General features: G+C 45.5%; 1 protein-coding gene across 1 annotated transcript in view; it reads right to left on the bottom strand.

The window, feature by feature from the left end:
* LOC311150054 (laminin subunit beta-2-like) overlaps nucleotides 1-14,352 on the bottom strand; it is a gene marked incomplete at its 5' end in the record, with an annotated part of 70,425 nt that overhangs the window by 40,222 nt on the left and 15,851 nt on the right. The window contains 2 exon segments of the mRNA XM_084187299.1: nucleotides 3,813-3,948; nucleotides 4,064-4,233. Of these exon segments, the coding sequence (XP_084043425.1) occupies nucleotides 3,813-3,948; nucleotides 4,064-4,233 (306 nt within the window).

The following is a 14,352-nucleotide window of genomic DNA, read 5'->3' as shown; positions in this document are numbered from 1 at the left end:
GTTGTGTAGTGAGACAAAACTGTGAAACAAGCAAAAAACTCCCGGAATTAAGACAGAGAGGGTCTCAGGAATCTTTTGGAGATTCATACAATCATAGAACACCCTGACACACACATATATACACACGGAGACACATTTGTGAGTAAGAGGTGAAACTGGATCTAGGCGGTTGGGGTTGTGAGTCTGTGCTATAGGCTGTGAACCATAACCTGCACTCATTAATGAATGGCTAATCAGGAAGGAAACGGAGTGAGAGGAAAGGAGAGGCAGGGTGTGCTAGAGACAAGGAGTCAGGGCGAAGGAGAGGGAGAGAAAGAGAGGGAGAATGAGAGGAAGAGGAGAGAGAGAGAGAGAGAGAGAGAGAGAGAGAGAGAGAGAGAGAGAGAGAGAGAGAGAGAGAGAGAGAGAGAGAGAGAGAGAGACCAAGGTAGCCAGGAGGAGAAAAATGAGCAAACAGAAGGGAAGGGAAGAAAAGAGAGAAAGAGCTGCAGAATGGGAGAGGGAACACAACGAATAGTGCTATGTTTTTTTTCTCCATCACCGCTGTTGTGAGGCTTGTCTAATAGAGAGCAATTAGTAACTGGTACACTCCACCAACGGAAACAACCCACTGGCACATCCTTCTAATAGCCTACCGATACTTGGTACCTGTCCTGAAGTGACAAACATAGTAGAAGTGGGCCAGGCTGCTCTCCAGAACAGCAGTACCGACCCAACCCAGCCTTCCACTCCAATCCCTTCGTAAAGGAAAGGGCCTCATGAGAGAGACACAGGGACTGTGGTCAACACTCGTATAGTACAAGCATCCTACTCTGCTCCATCTCACATACTCTAAAGTCCTGTCAGATACACCATGCAGACCGAGAGTAAAAAATAGTGACTGTTTCCTGTCTCTCAGTGTTCTACGTAGAGTACAGTCAGTGCTATAGTGGTCCACAGTAGTCAATCACTCAGACATAGACCTGAAATTGTACTTTTGTCTGCAGTGTGTGTATTAACAATGAAGAAGGAGAACTGCTGAGCTTTTCTCTAAATCTCATCTTCCTTCCTTCCCTCAGTGTACCCCCTCTCACGCTTTTTCTCCAGCTCCCACTCTTCATCTGACTCCCTCCCTCCCTCCCTCCCTCCCTCCCCGCCCTCCTCTCCTCTCTTCTCTTTCGTGTTCCTGTCTTTGTTGGAGTTCCAAGCCAGGGTACAGCCGGGTCTGTTATTATCCCCAATTCCCATAGACACAGCTGTGGGCCTGTGGCTGCTGGCTGGTCCATGCAGAGTATACTACCGTACAGAGAGATTCTGATGGAGGGTGATTTAGTGTAATGGAGTCTGTGGACCTCTGGGCTTTGAAGGTCCTCCTGAACCATAGAAATATAATTAATTAACAATGGATTAATAAAATCCATGGCTGTCCAGAACAGAGCTACCAGAACTCACTGTGATGACTCAATGTAGCTTCCAGGATCCTCTCCCCCTCTCCCTCCCTCTCTCCCTCTCTCCCTCCCTCTCTCCCCCTCTACTTCCCTCTCTCCCATATCTCCCTCCGTCTCTCCCCCTCTCCCTCCCTCTCTCCCATCTCTCCCTCCGTCTCTCCCCCTCTCCCTCCCTCTCTCCCCCTCTCCCTCCCTCTCTCCCATATCTCCCTCCCTCTCTCCCCCTCTCCCATATCTCCCTCCGTCTCTCCCCCTCTCCCTCCCTCTCTCCCATATCTCCCTCCCTCTCTCCCCCTCTCCCATATCTCCCTCCGTCTCTCCCCCTCTCCCTCCCTCTCTCCCATATCTCCCTCCGTCTCTCCCCTTCTCCCTCCCTCTCTCCCATATCTCCCTCCCTCTCTCCTCCTCTCCCTCCCTCTCTCCCATTTCTCACTACGTCTCTCTTTTCTTGCTTCCCTCATCATTCCTCCCACTCCCCCTCTCTTTCTCGGCCTTTGAGCAGACCTGTTATTAATAGTGGTAACCAAGATTAGGCCTCTAATAATATGGCTTCTGCATGAGTTCATAGCACAGGCAGCTGCATGTGGGGGCATATCATGTTACCAAAGGCAGAGGGCAAAGATAATTGAGCACAAATCTTTTTTATTTAACACTGCTTCCCATAAGGTCCACAGTTCACTATACTTTCTCAAAAGCTGCAACATGATGAATTATTTTCTGTACAATGTTCAATTGCTGTATATACATTTAAAGTGATTATCCAGTACTTCTGTATACTTTTTAGCCAGTAGTTCTGAAAGTAGCGCTCACAAGCCAAAATTGGTCTCTGAAAATTGCGTACTACGTCACATAATGCACCAAGTCATTGCTCTCTCTTTCTCTCGCTCTGCTCTGTGTGCATCTTGCTCGCTGTCACTCCAATGGCAAGGGGCTGAAGCTCATTGGCTGGAACTCCAATTGTTATGGGGCTGGCCCACGTGTGGAAAATGTAGGGAAAATGTCGCAGCACAGCTTCCAGTAAATAGTTGCTTTCAAACAAGGGATTTCGTGACTACTTGAGGTAAAACAGTAATTCTGCTCATAGATTATACATGTATGAACTACACATTGACACATCCAACCCAAACCATCGAGACTCAGACAAACAGACTCCTAAACAGCTTAAATCCCTATGGCCATAAGACTGTTAAATGGCTAACAGCTACTGCTCTCCCTCTCCCACAGACTATCCACACTAACTCTATGCCCCTCTCAACCCACTCAGACACAACCTACGCTGCTGCTAAAATTATTATTGATTAGATCTATTACTCCATTAAGCTGCTTTCCATTGCTTATTGATATATCTATCCTGTTACTGGTCACTATTACTCCTGTTTACATGTATATATTACCATTAGTATATTACCATAAGTATTTATATATTCCTGCTACCAGTCACTTCTCAGCCCTATTTAAATGTATATCCTACTACCAGTCACTTTTTACAGATGTAGGATCTTAATTTGAGCCAGTTTGCTACAGCAGGAAAATAATCCTGCATCAACAGGAAATGTGAATTATTATGTGGATTATAATTAATGGACATTTTTGTAGGGGTTGATACATTCTTCGTTAGGACAAATTAAGTCTGACATTTCAAAGGGGAAATTACAAACTTTAGAAGCCTTTTTGAAACTCAAATACACTAGAACTTTGCATTTCCTGCTTTTATCAAATTATCTGTATGTATAAACCCACCTCAACCACTCCAGTACCCCTGCACATTGAATAAGGTACTGACACTGACCTGTATATAGAACCACTCCAGTACCCCTGCACATTGAATAAGGTACTGACACTAACCTGTATATACAACAACCACTCCAGTACCCCTGCACATTGAATAAGGTACTGACACTGACCTGTATATACAACCACTCCAGTACCCCTGCACATTGAATAAGGTACTGACACTAACCTGTATATACAACAACCACTCCAGTACCCCTGCACATTGAATAAGGTACTGACACTGACCTGTATATACAACAACCACTCCAGTACCCCTGCACATTGAATAAGGTACTGACACTGACCTGTATATACTTGCATTCTCGTGTTTAATTTAACTTTCATCGTAGTTCTTGTTTGGTTTTTATTTGTACTTTTATTTGTTTATTCTATTTTCTATTATTATCTATATTATTAATATCACTGCATTGTTGGGAAAGAGCTCTCAAGGTAAGAATTTCACTGTACTGTTTTACACCTGTTGTATCCTGTGCACGTGGCGAATACACTTTGAAACTTGAAGTTTCAACTTTACTAGTCGCCAAAGTTCTGGAGCATGTCTTTAAACATGGATGGGAGTGCAACCCCAATGAATGCAATCTCAATTCTCACCATTCTCTGACTGCCACCAGGACTTCTTGCGGTGTGGTTTGAACGTTGTGATGACGTTCTCAATGCGGTGACTGATGGTGTTGTAGACAGGGTCATATGGTCGGCGAGAGTCACACTGGAAACATTTCTTCTCATCCTACAGGGGTCAGAGGTGACACAGGTCAGGGGTCAAACAGAAGCTCGGGACAGAGGGAGGTGAGATGGTAGGTGAGAGGATGTTGGACACACACACACAGAGAAACATCACTTGCCTGTAGATGACTGACAATACAGTAAGGCTCTTTCTTCCTGGAGCCACAGGTAGACGAGGCCTTCAGGCTCTTCTCACGGCCCACCAACAGATCTCCCGTTGCGGGGTAACAGCTGCCATGGGTACAGCCGTGGGCGTGGTCTGGCCCCTGGGCGGTGGCATAGGCCAGGGCTGGAGAATAAAGAAGAGGGAGAGGAGGTTAACAAAGGACAGGAAATGACATCAAAGCTGGGAGTTATAGCAGAGAGTCACTTAGAGTGAATAAATAAAGTTTAGAGTTTAGCTAGATATCTCTCCATCTCTCTCTCTTTCATGTCTGGCAAGACATTAGAGGACCATATGAACTCTAATCAGTACAGGAAAAGGAAGTCAAAAGAGGAAGTGGGCCTATGTTTAATCCAGAAACCAAAACAGAGCCCAACTGAAGTCGCTGCTACTTACCAGGAGTAACAATGTTGAAAAAACGCATAGATTATATTTTGGTAGTGATGAGCGATTAACCGAAAGTTTGTTATTTTTCAGTTTTTAAACAACTAATTGACCGACGTCCTTCAATTATTTGAATTCCATTTAGTTCTGTTTTTTCTTCTTCTGTGAACGCAATGCACAGTTTCTCTAGAGATAAATCAGATCAAGCACGAATGGTGTGATGTATCAGGGAGTTATAGTTTCTAATAGGCCTATATTCTACAGAGTTTACCGACCATAATCATAATCCATTGCGCGCCTACTTGTCCGGTCTGAGACTGAGAGAAGAGACAGAAAAACACGCGATCGAGAGGGAAAGAGAGCAGCTGCTTCGTGAGGTATCTCTACCTGAAAATACATGATCTAAGATTGATAGTTGGTATTGAGCAGTCAATAAAAGTATGCCATATTTACTATGAAGAACTACTAAAATAGTGATTTGGTCAGACAGAAGCTATGAGACAAGGACTTGGAATTAAATAATAAAGTCATTAAATAAACTTAAAACAAATGTATTATACACAACAACTTAAATATTTTATTAAAGTAATGTCAATAAATGAAGGTTACTAAGCGATAAGCAGTTATGAGTGGTCACTACCATCATGGGACTTTTATTAATTACGGTCCTCTGTAGCTCAATTGGTAGAGCACGGCGCTTGTAACGCCAGGGTAGTGGGTTCGATCCCCGGGACCACCCATAAGTAAAAATGTATGCACACATGACTGTAAGTCGCTTTGGATAAAAGCGTCTGCTAAATGGCATATTATTATAAGCAGTTATGAGTGGTCACTACCATCATGGGACTTTTATTCTGTGTTCTTAAAGCATTCAACCCACATAATGCATAGTGCATTTAATATCCCAAAAAATGTATGAAACCGAAACTGAAAACAGTGATTATTTTTTAAATAATCGAACCGACCTCAAAAAGCACTAATCGCTTGAATCTACTGGTTAGCAGGGACTCCCTCTGCTGGCCCGGAATGGTAAAACTGACATGCGACCCTACAGCCACTCAACCTGGAAACAAACCCAAAGGTCACCTGGGAGGTCAACGAGGCCAGGCTCTGACAGTACAGCAGGAAAGTGTGTGTGTATTCATGTGTGTGTGTTTGTGCATCCGTGCGTGCGTGTGTGTGCATGTAAGCATATGTGTGTGCGTCTGTGTGTGCATCTGTGTGTTAGTCTGTGTATTAGTCTGTGTGTGCGTCTGTGTGTGCGTCTGTGTGTGCGTCTGTGTGTGCGTCTGTGTGTTAGTCTGTGTGTTAGTCTGTGTGTTAGTCTGTGTGTGTGTCTGTGTGTTAGTCTGTGTGTTAGTATGTGTGTGCTAGTCTGTGTGTTAGTCTGTGTGCTAGTCTGTGTGTTAGTCTGTGTGTGTGTCTGTGTGTTAGTCTGTGTGTGTGTCTGTGTGTGTGTCTGTGTGTTAGTCTGTGTGTTAGTCTGTGTGTTAGTCAGTGTGTGTGTCTGTGTGTTAGTCTGTGTGTTAGTCTGTGTGTGCGTCTGTGTGTTAGTCTGTGTGTTAGTCTGTGCGTGTGTCTGTGTGTTAGTCTGTGTGTGTGTCTGTGTGTTAGTCTGTGTGTGTGTCTGTGTGTTAGTCTGTGTGTTAGTCTGTGTGTGTGTCTGTGTGTGTGTCTGTGCGTTAGTCTGTGTGCGTCTGTGTGTGCGTCTGTATGTTGGTCTGTGTATTAGTCTGTGTGTTAGTCTGTGTGTGTGTCTGTGTGTGTGTCTGTGTGTTAGTCTGTGTGTTAGTCTGTGTGTGTGTCTGTGTGTTAGTATCTGTGTTAGTCTGTGTGTGCGTCTGTGTGTTAGTCTGTGTGTAGGTCTGTGTGTGTTAGTCTGTGTGTGCGTCTGTGTGCTAGTCTGTGTGTTAGTCTGTGTGTGTGTCTGTGTGTTAGTCTGTGTGTGCGTCTGTGTGTTAGTCTGTGTGTTAGTATGTGTGTGCTAGTCTGTGTGTTAGTCTGTGTGCTAGTCTGTGTGTTAGTCTGTGCGTGTGTCTGTGTGTGTGTCTGTGTGTTAGTCTGTGTGTTAGTCTGTGTGTTAGTCTGTGTGTTAGTCAGTGTGTGTGTCTGTGTGTTAGTCTGTGTGTTAGTCTGTGTGTGCGTCTGTGTGTTAGTCTGTGTGTTAGTCTGTGCGTGTGTCTGTGTGTTAGTCTGTGTGTGTGTCTGTGTGTTAGTCTGTGTGTGTGTCTGTGTGTTAGTCTGTGTGTTAGTCTGTGTGTGTGTCTGTGTGTGTGTCTGTGCGTTAGTCTGTGTGCGTCTGTGTGTGCGTCTGTATGTTGGTCTGTGTATTAGTCTGTGTGTTAGTCTGTGTGTGTGTCTGTGTGTGTGTCTGTGTGTTAGTCTGTGTGTTAGTCTGTGTGTGTGTCTGTGTGTTAGTATCTGTGTTAGTCTGTGTGTGCGTCTGTGTGCTAGTCTGTGTGCTAGTCTGTGCGTGTGTCTGTGTGTTCGTCTGTGTGTTAGTCTGTGTGTTAGTCTGTGTGTGTGTCTGTGTGTTAGTCTGTGTGCGTGTCTGTGTGCGTGTCTGTGTGTTAGTCTGTGTGTTAGTCTGTGTGTTAGTCTGTGTGTTAGTCTGTGTGTGCATCTGTGTGTTAGTCTGTGTGTTAGTCTGTGTGCGTGTGTCTGTGTGTCTGTGCGTGTGTCTGTGTGCGTGTGTCTGTGTGTTAGTCTGTGTGTGCGTCTGTGTGTGTCTGTGTGTGCGTCTGTGTGTGCGTGCGTGTGTGTGTCTGTGTGTTAGTCTGTGTGTTAGTCTGTGTGTTAGTCTGTGTGCGTGTGTCTGTGCGTTAGTCTGTGCGTGCGTCTGTGTGTTAGTCTTTGTGCGTGTGTCTGTGCGTGTGTCTGTGTGTTAGTCTGTGTGTTAATCTGTGTGTTAGTCTGTGTGTTAGTCTGTGTGTCCGTCTGTGTGTTAGTCTGTGTGTGTGTGTCTGTGCGTGTGTCTGTGTGTTAGTCCGTGTGTGCATCTGTGTGTCAGTCTGTGTGTTAGTCTGTGTGTGCGTCTGTGTGTGCGTCTGTGTGTGCGTCTGTGTGTGCGTCTGTGTGTGCGTCTGTGTGTGCGTCTGTGTGTGCGTCTGTGTGCGTGTCTGTGTGTTAGTCTGTGTGTTAGTCTGTGTGTTAGTCTGTGTGTGCGTCTGTGTGTTAGTCTGTGTGTTAGTCTGTGTGTTAGTATGTGTGTGCGTCAGTGTGTAAGTCTGTGTGTGCGTCTGTGTGTTAGTCTGTGTGTTAGTCTGTGTGTGTGTGTCTGTGCGTGTGTCTGTGTGTGTGTCTGTGTGTGTGTCTGTGCGTGTGTCTGTGTGCGTGTCTGTGTGTTAGTCTGTGTGTGCGTCTGTGTGTGCGTCTGTGTGTGCGTGTGTGCGTGTGTTAGTCTGTGTTAGTCTGTGTTAGTCTGTGTGTTAGTCTGTGTGCATGTGTCTGTGCGTTAGTCTGTGCGTGCGTCTGTGTGTTAGTCTGTGTGCGTGTGTCTGTACGTGTGTCTGTGTGTTAGTCTGTGCGTTAGTCTGTGCGTGCATCTATGTGTTAGTCTGTGTGTGTGTGTCTGTGCGTGTGTCTGTGTGTTAGTCTGTGTGTGTGTCTGTGTGTGTGTCTGTGTGTTAGTCTGTGTGTTAGTCTGTGTGTGTGTCTGTGTGTTAGTATCTGTGTTAGTCTGTGTGTGCGTCTGTGTGTTAGTCTGTGTGTTAGTCTGTGTGTGTTAGTCTGTGTGTGCGTCTGTGTGCTAGTCTGTGTGTTAGTCTGTGTGTGTGTCTGTGTGTTAGTCTGTGTGTGCGTCTGTGTGTTAGTATGTGTGTGCTAGTCTGTGTGTTAGTCTGTGTGCTAGTCTGTGTGTTAGTCTGTGCGTGTGTCTGTGTGTGTGTCTGTGTGTTAGTCTGTGTGTTAGTCTGTGTGTTAGTCTGTGTGTTAGTCAGTGTGTGTGTCTGTGTGTTAGTCTGTGTGTTAGTCTGTGTGTGCGTCTGTGTGTTAGTCTGTGTGTTAGTCTGTGCGTGTGTCTGTGTGTTAGTCTGTGTGTGTGTCTGTGTGTTAGTCTGTGTGTTTGTCTGTGTGTTAGTCTGTGTGTTAGTCTGTGTGTGTGTCTGTGTGTGTGTCTGTGCGTTAGTCTGTGTGCGTCTGTGTGTGCGTCTGTATGTTGGTCTGTGTATTAGTCTGTGTGTTAGTCTGTGTGTGTGTGTCTGTGTGTGTGTCTGTGTGTTAGTCTGTGTGTTAGTCTGTGTGTGTGTCTGTGTGTTAGTATCTGTGTTAGTCTGTGTGTGCGTCTGTGTGCTAGTCTGTGTGCTAGTCTGTGCGTGTGTCTGTGTGTTCGTCTGTGTGTTAGTCTGTGTGTTAGTCTGTGTGTGTGTCTGTGTGTTAGTCTGTGTGCGTGTCTGTGTGCGTGTCTGTGTGTTAGTCTGTGTGTTAGTCTGTGTGTTAGTCTGTGTGTGCGTCTGTGTGTTAGTCTGTGTGTTAGTCTGTGTGCGTGTGTCTGTGTGTCTGTGCGTGTGTCTGTGTGCGTGTGTCTGTGTGTTAGTCTGTGTGTGCGTCTGTGTGTGCGTCTGTGTGTGCGTGCGTGTGTGTGTCTGTGTGTTAGTCTGTGTGTTAGTCTGTGTGTTAGTCTGTGTGCGTGTGTCTGTGCGTTAGTCTGTGCGTGCGTCTGTGTGTTAGTCTTTGTGCGTGTGTCTGTGCGTGTGTCTGTGTGTTAGTCTGTGTGTTAGTCTGTGTGTTAGTCTGTGTGTTAGTCTGTGTGTCCGTCTGTGTGTTAGTCTGTGTGTGTGTGTCTGTGCGTGTGTCTGTGTGTTAGTCCGTGTGTGCATCTGTGTGTCAGTCTGTGTGTTAGTCTGTGTGTGCGTCTGTGTGTGCGTCTGTGTGTGCGTCTGTGTGTGCGTCTGTGTGCGTGTCTGTGTGTTAGTCTGTGTGTTAGTCTGTGTGTGCGTCTGTGTGTTAGTCTGTGTGTTAGTCTGTGTGTTAGTCTGTGTGTGCGTCTGTGTGTAAGTCTGTGTGTGCGTCTGTGTGTTAGTCTGTGTGTGTGTGTCTGTGCGTGTGTCTGTGTGTGTGTCTGTGCGTGTGTCTGTGTGCGTGTCTGTTTGTTAGTCTGTGTGTTAGTCTGTGTGTGCGTCTGTGTGTGCGTCTGTGTGTGCGTGTGTGCGTGTGTCTGTGTGTTAGTCTGTGTGTTAGTCTGTGTGTTAGTCTGTGTGCATGTGTCTGTGCGTTAGTCTGTGCGTGCGTCTGTGTGTTAGTCTGTGTGCGTGTGTCTGTGCGTGTGTCTGTGTGTTAGTCTGTGCGTTAGTCTGTGCGTGCATCTATGTGTTAGTCTGTGTGTGTGTGTCTGTGCGTGTGTCTGTGTGTTAGTCTGTGTGTTAGTCTGTGTGTCCGTCTGTGTGTTAGTCTGTGTGCGTGTGTCTGTGCGTGTGTCTGTGTGTTAGTCCGTGTGTGCATCTGTGTGTGCATCTGTGTGTTAGTATGTGTGTTAGTCTGTGTGTTAGTCTGTGTGTTAGTCTGTGTGTTAGTCTGTGTGCGTGTGTCTGTGCGTGTGTCTGTGTGCGTGTGTCTGTGTGCGTGTGTCTGTGCGTGTCTGTGTGTTAGTCTGTGCGTGTGTCTGTGTGTTAGTCTGTGTGTGCGTCTGTGTGTGCGTCTGTGTGTGCGTCTGTGTGTGCGTCTGTGTGCGTGTCTGTGTGTTAGTCTGTGTGTTAGTCTGTGTGTGCGTCTGTGTGTAAGTCTGTGTGTAAGTCTGTGTGTTAATCTGTGTGTGTGTGTCTGTGCGTGTATGTCTGTGCGTGTGTCTGTGTGTGTGTCTGTGCATGTCTGTGTGTTAGTCTGTGTGTGCGTCTGTGTGTGCGTCTGTGTGTGCGTCTGTGTGTGCGTCTGTGTGTTATTCTGTGTGTTAGTCTGTGTGTTAGTCTGTGCGTTAGTCTGTGCGTGCGTCTGTGTGTTAGTCTGTGTGCGTGTGTCTGTGCGTGTGTCTGTGTGTTAGTCTGTGTGTTAGTCTGTGTGTTAGTCTGTGTGTCCGTCTGTGTGTGCGTCTGTGTGTGCGTCTGTGTGTGCGTCTGTGTGTGCGTCTGTGTGTAAGTCTGTGTGTTAGTGTGTGTGTGCATATGTGTGTGCATCTGTGTGTTAGTATGTGTGTTAGTCTGTGTGTTAGTCTGTGTGTTAGTCTGTGTGTGTGTGTCTGTGCGTGTGTCTGTGTGTTAGTCTGTGTGTGTGTGTCTGTGCGTGTGTCTGTGTGCGTGTGTCTGTGCGTGTCTGTGTGTTAGTCTGTGCGTGTGTCTGTGTGTTAGTCTGTGTGTGCGTCTGTGTGTGCGTCTGTGTGTGCGTCTGTGTGTAAGTCTGTGTGTGCGTCTGTGTGTTAGTCTGTGTGTTAGTCTGTGTGTGTGTCTGTGCGTGTGTCTGTGAGTGTGTCTGTGAGTGTGTGTCTGTGTGCGTGTGTCTGTGCGTGTCTGTGTGTTAGTCTGTGCGTGTGTCTGTGTGTTAGTCTGTGTGTGCGTCTGTGTGTGCGTCTGTGTGTGCGTCTGTGTGTGCGTCTGTGTGTGCGTCTGTGTGTGCGTATGTGTGTGCGTCTGTGTGTGCGTATGTGTGTGCGTCTGTGTGTTAGTCTGTGTGTGCGTCTGTGTGTTAGTCTGTGTGTTAGTCTGTGTGTTAGTCTGTGTGTTAGTCTGTGTGCGTGTGTCTGTGCGTTAGTCTGTGCGTGCGTCTGTGTGTTAGTCTGTGTGTTAGTCTGTGTGTTAGTCTGTGTGTTAGTCTGTGTGTTATTCTGTGTGTTAGTCTGTGTGTTAGTCTGTGTGTTAGTCTGTGTGTTAGTCTGTGTGTTAGTCTGTGTGCGTGTGTCTGTGTGCGTGTGTCTGTGTGTTAGTCTGTGTGTGCGTCTGTGTGTTAGTCTGTGTGTGCGTCTGTGTGTTAGTCTGTGTGTGCGTCTGTGTGTGCGTCTGTGTGTTAGTCTGTGTTAGTCTGTGTGTTAGTCTGTGTGTTAGTCTGTGTGTTAGTCTGTGTGTTAGTCTGTGTGTTAGTCTGTGTGTTAGTCTGTGTGTTAGTCTGTGCATGCGTCTTCATGTGACTTGCTAGATTAAATGTGTGTTGGGCAGGGTTTCGGTTAGCCAGCAATTGCCAGCTTTTGGCCGAAAAAAAATAGAAAAGCTGTTGCCCGCCAAAATGACCAGGAGAAAAAAAAATCCCATTGCAAAATAATGCTTTTTATAAATTGATGGAAATACCAGTCGATGGAAATACATTTGACCATCATGCTTATTGGTCTACAGGTTAATTTGCATAAAATAGTGGAATTTAATTGGCATATGTGTATTTTCGTTAGTCATCATGTATTTTATTTATCCAACACAACTATCACATGCACACAACATACAAAGCCTATTTTGAGCATGATTTCTACTGTAGCTCCTCAACTGGTTGCTGCTGGAGTAAAACGTGATTTTATAAGACCATTCATCGCGCAATAATTCTAAACGCAATCGCGTGTTAAAAACAGTTTTGGTGCATGACTAAAAAGAGCTAGGCCTACTATTTTTATTTCTCAGCTGGTATTCTAATTGAATCGCGCCTCCCATTCACCATTAAAGTCCAGGCAACAGGCTATCATCGCGTCACCACCACTTTACAATGTGAGCTGGACGCAGTATGCATTTTGAAAACATAGGCCTACTTAATTGTTTGAAACCTGAATGTTTTACTTCACATTATAAGGCATGTCTTACCTTGCTTCAAAGTAGCCTATAGGCAAATCCGACCATGGGAACGTGGAGGCAATTTTATAAAGCGTACAATTTATCCTACTATTTCTACGGATCTGTGTGCCAGTTATGATTTCATATGCGCATTTAAAGTTAAAATTAAACTAATGCGAGAGCACCAACCTCTGCCATACGGACACATTGATACACAGTGATCCATTGGCGGCAAAATAAAGGAGCGCATGGAACTCATAGCCTATAAGGCCAATGCAGTAGTAGGTCTATAACTTCCATTGTCAACTAAGTCAAAATACATAAATTTACCATCTGCATCTCGATTGCTCTGTGGCTAAGTCATGCTTGCTGGTGTATTTTGAATTATTTTATTTATTTCTGTATAGACAGGAGTAATTATATAATTTTGGCAAATGTATTTAAATTTACTTCCCTAGCATATTTAATGTGCCGCCTATGAAATACTTCCTCATATGCCATTTCTCTCCAGTTCTATTGGTTTTCATATCATATTTCTTTCATTCATGGCCTCCTGTAGCTCAGTTGGTAGAGCATGGCTCTTGCAACGCCAGGGTTGTGGGTTCGTTTCCCACGGGGGGCCAGTATAAAAAATATATGCACTCACTAACTGTAAGTCGCTCTGGATAAGAGCGTCTACTAAAATGTCCAGAAGCCAAAGGCACAATCCTAGTCATATTAGCAACCCATCCTATGGGTTACATCTTCAGATTCCCCCTCTTTCTAAGTTTCTAACAGAGATTTTCATCTCCGTCACATATGGAACCGCTCTCATCAGGTGCGCAGTTTAGAATGGAGTTTTCCTGAAAATCGCAGTTTAGCAAATGTTTGAAAATGACGTTTTATCGGCTGCTTCATTACAGGGCATGTTCTGTTAAGATGAGTTACCATAATCTAAATGTGATTTCTGTGATGTCATTCTGAGCCCCGTGGGTGGACGCCCTAAAGGGTTATGCACTCAATGGATATGTGTCCCGGTAAATTTCTCAAATGGCCGGTAAATGAAAATCTTTCTGGTCACGTTGTCCGGCACCACATTTTCCTAACGGAAACCCTGGTGATTGAAAATAAACTTTTATGACACCCAACAGCCGTCAAGCATTCCAGTCAACATCCTGAAATAAATTCCTAGTAAAGCGCTAGTGGGACCTGAAGGCCCACTGTCTGACGAGAAGAGCCAGGGAGGAGGTCAGGCAGGGTCTTACAGGCAGGCTCTGTCTGTCTGTCTGTCTGTCTGTCTGTCTGTCTGTCTGTCTACAACAGGTGCTTCTAATGTGCTCTATAGTTACAGGAAGCAAAAACATGCAGCACACACAAGAGATAAACATGCACATGAAGAATCAACATTCAGTATTCAGTATGCTGCATATTGTGACAGTTTTAGGACTGCTTTTTATTGTGAGTCTCCTGGGAAAAGTCCTGAGGAGATTTCACAGAGACTATCAACTGAAACACTCTCTAGTCTAGAGGAAACCTGGCAATCAGACAAGTCTCACACTGGTGTTACTCCCAGGCACCGAACACACACACGCACACACACACACACACACACCACAGTGATACACACACACGCACACACACACCATGTGGAAAAAAAAAAACTGTGGACAGAGATTTTCTACAAGGAATCTGCCTCCTGAAAAGCAAAAAAGCTTCTCCCAAACGGGTGTGACAACTACTCCCATTGCCTGCTGCACTGCTGCTTGGATTCCACCTGGCGATCTGTTCCCCGTCTGCCCTGTCTCCCCCTGTCTGGTACAGGTACCCACCGCCACGCTCCCCCTTCTCTCCCGAGCTTTCGCTCGCCTCCAGCACACACACACACTTACACACAGCAGACTTTGGACTGATCGGAATTTTAGGTAGGCTAATTAACTTGTGAAGCTTATTATGTGAGCTTACTCAGAAACTCTTTAACTAACTAGTATAGGCCTACTATTTATTTATTTTATCTCATACTTTTATAGTCTACTGGACTCATAGAGAGCTAGTATCTCAAGTTATCTTGTTGTGGCGAGTGACTCTTTGAACTTACAGTGGCCATCCCCAAGTCGTTATATTTTTTGCTATTTGCCTCATGACTCCTGCATGATTTGTTGACTATGAACTTGCTTGTTTACCCAACCGTGGGACAGACAATGTTTGT

This window comes from Coregonus lavaretus (genome assembly GCF_964263955.1).
Source record: "Coregonus lavaretus genome assembly, chromosome: 22".
Classification (NCBI taxonomy): domain Eukaryota; kingdom Metazoa; phylum Chordata; class Actinopteri; order Salmoniformes; family Salmonidae; genus Coregonus; species Coregonus lavaretus.
Note: the sequence above shows the minus strand (reverse complement) of the source record. Positions and strands in the feature narration are given on the sequence as shown.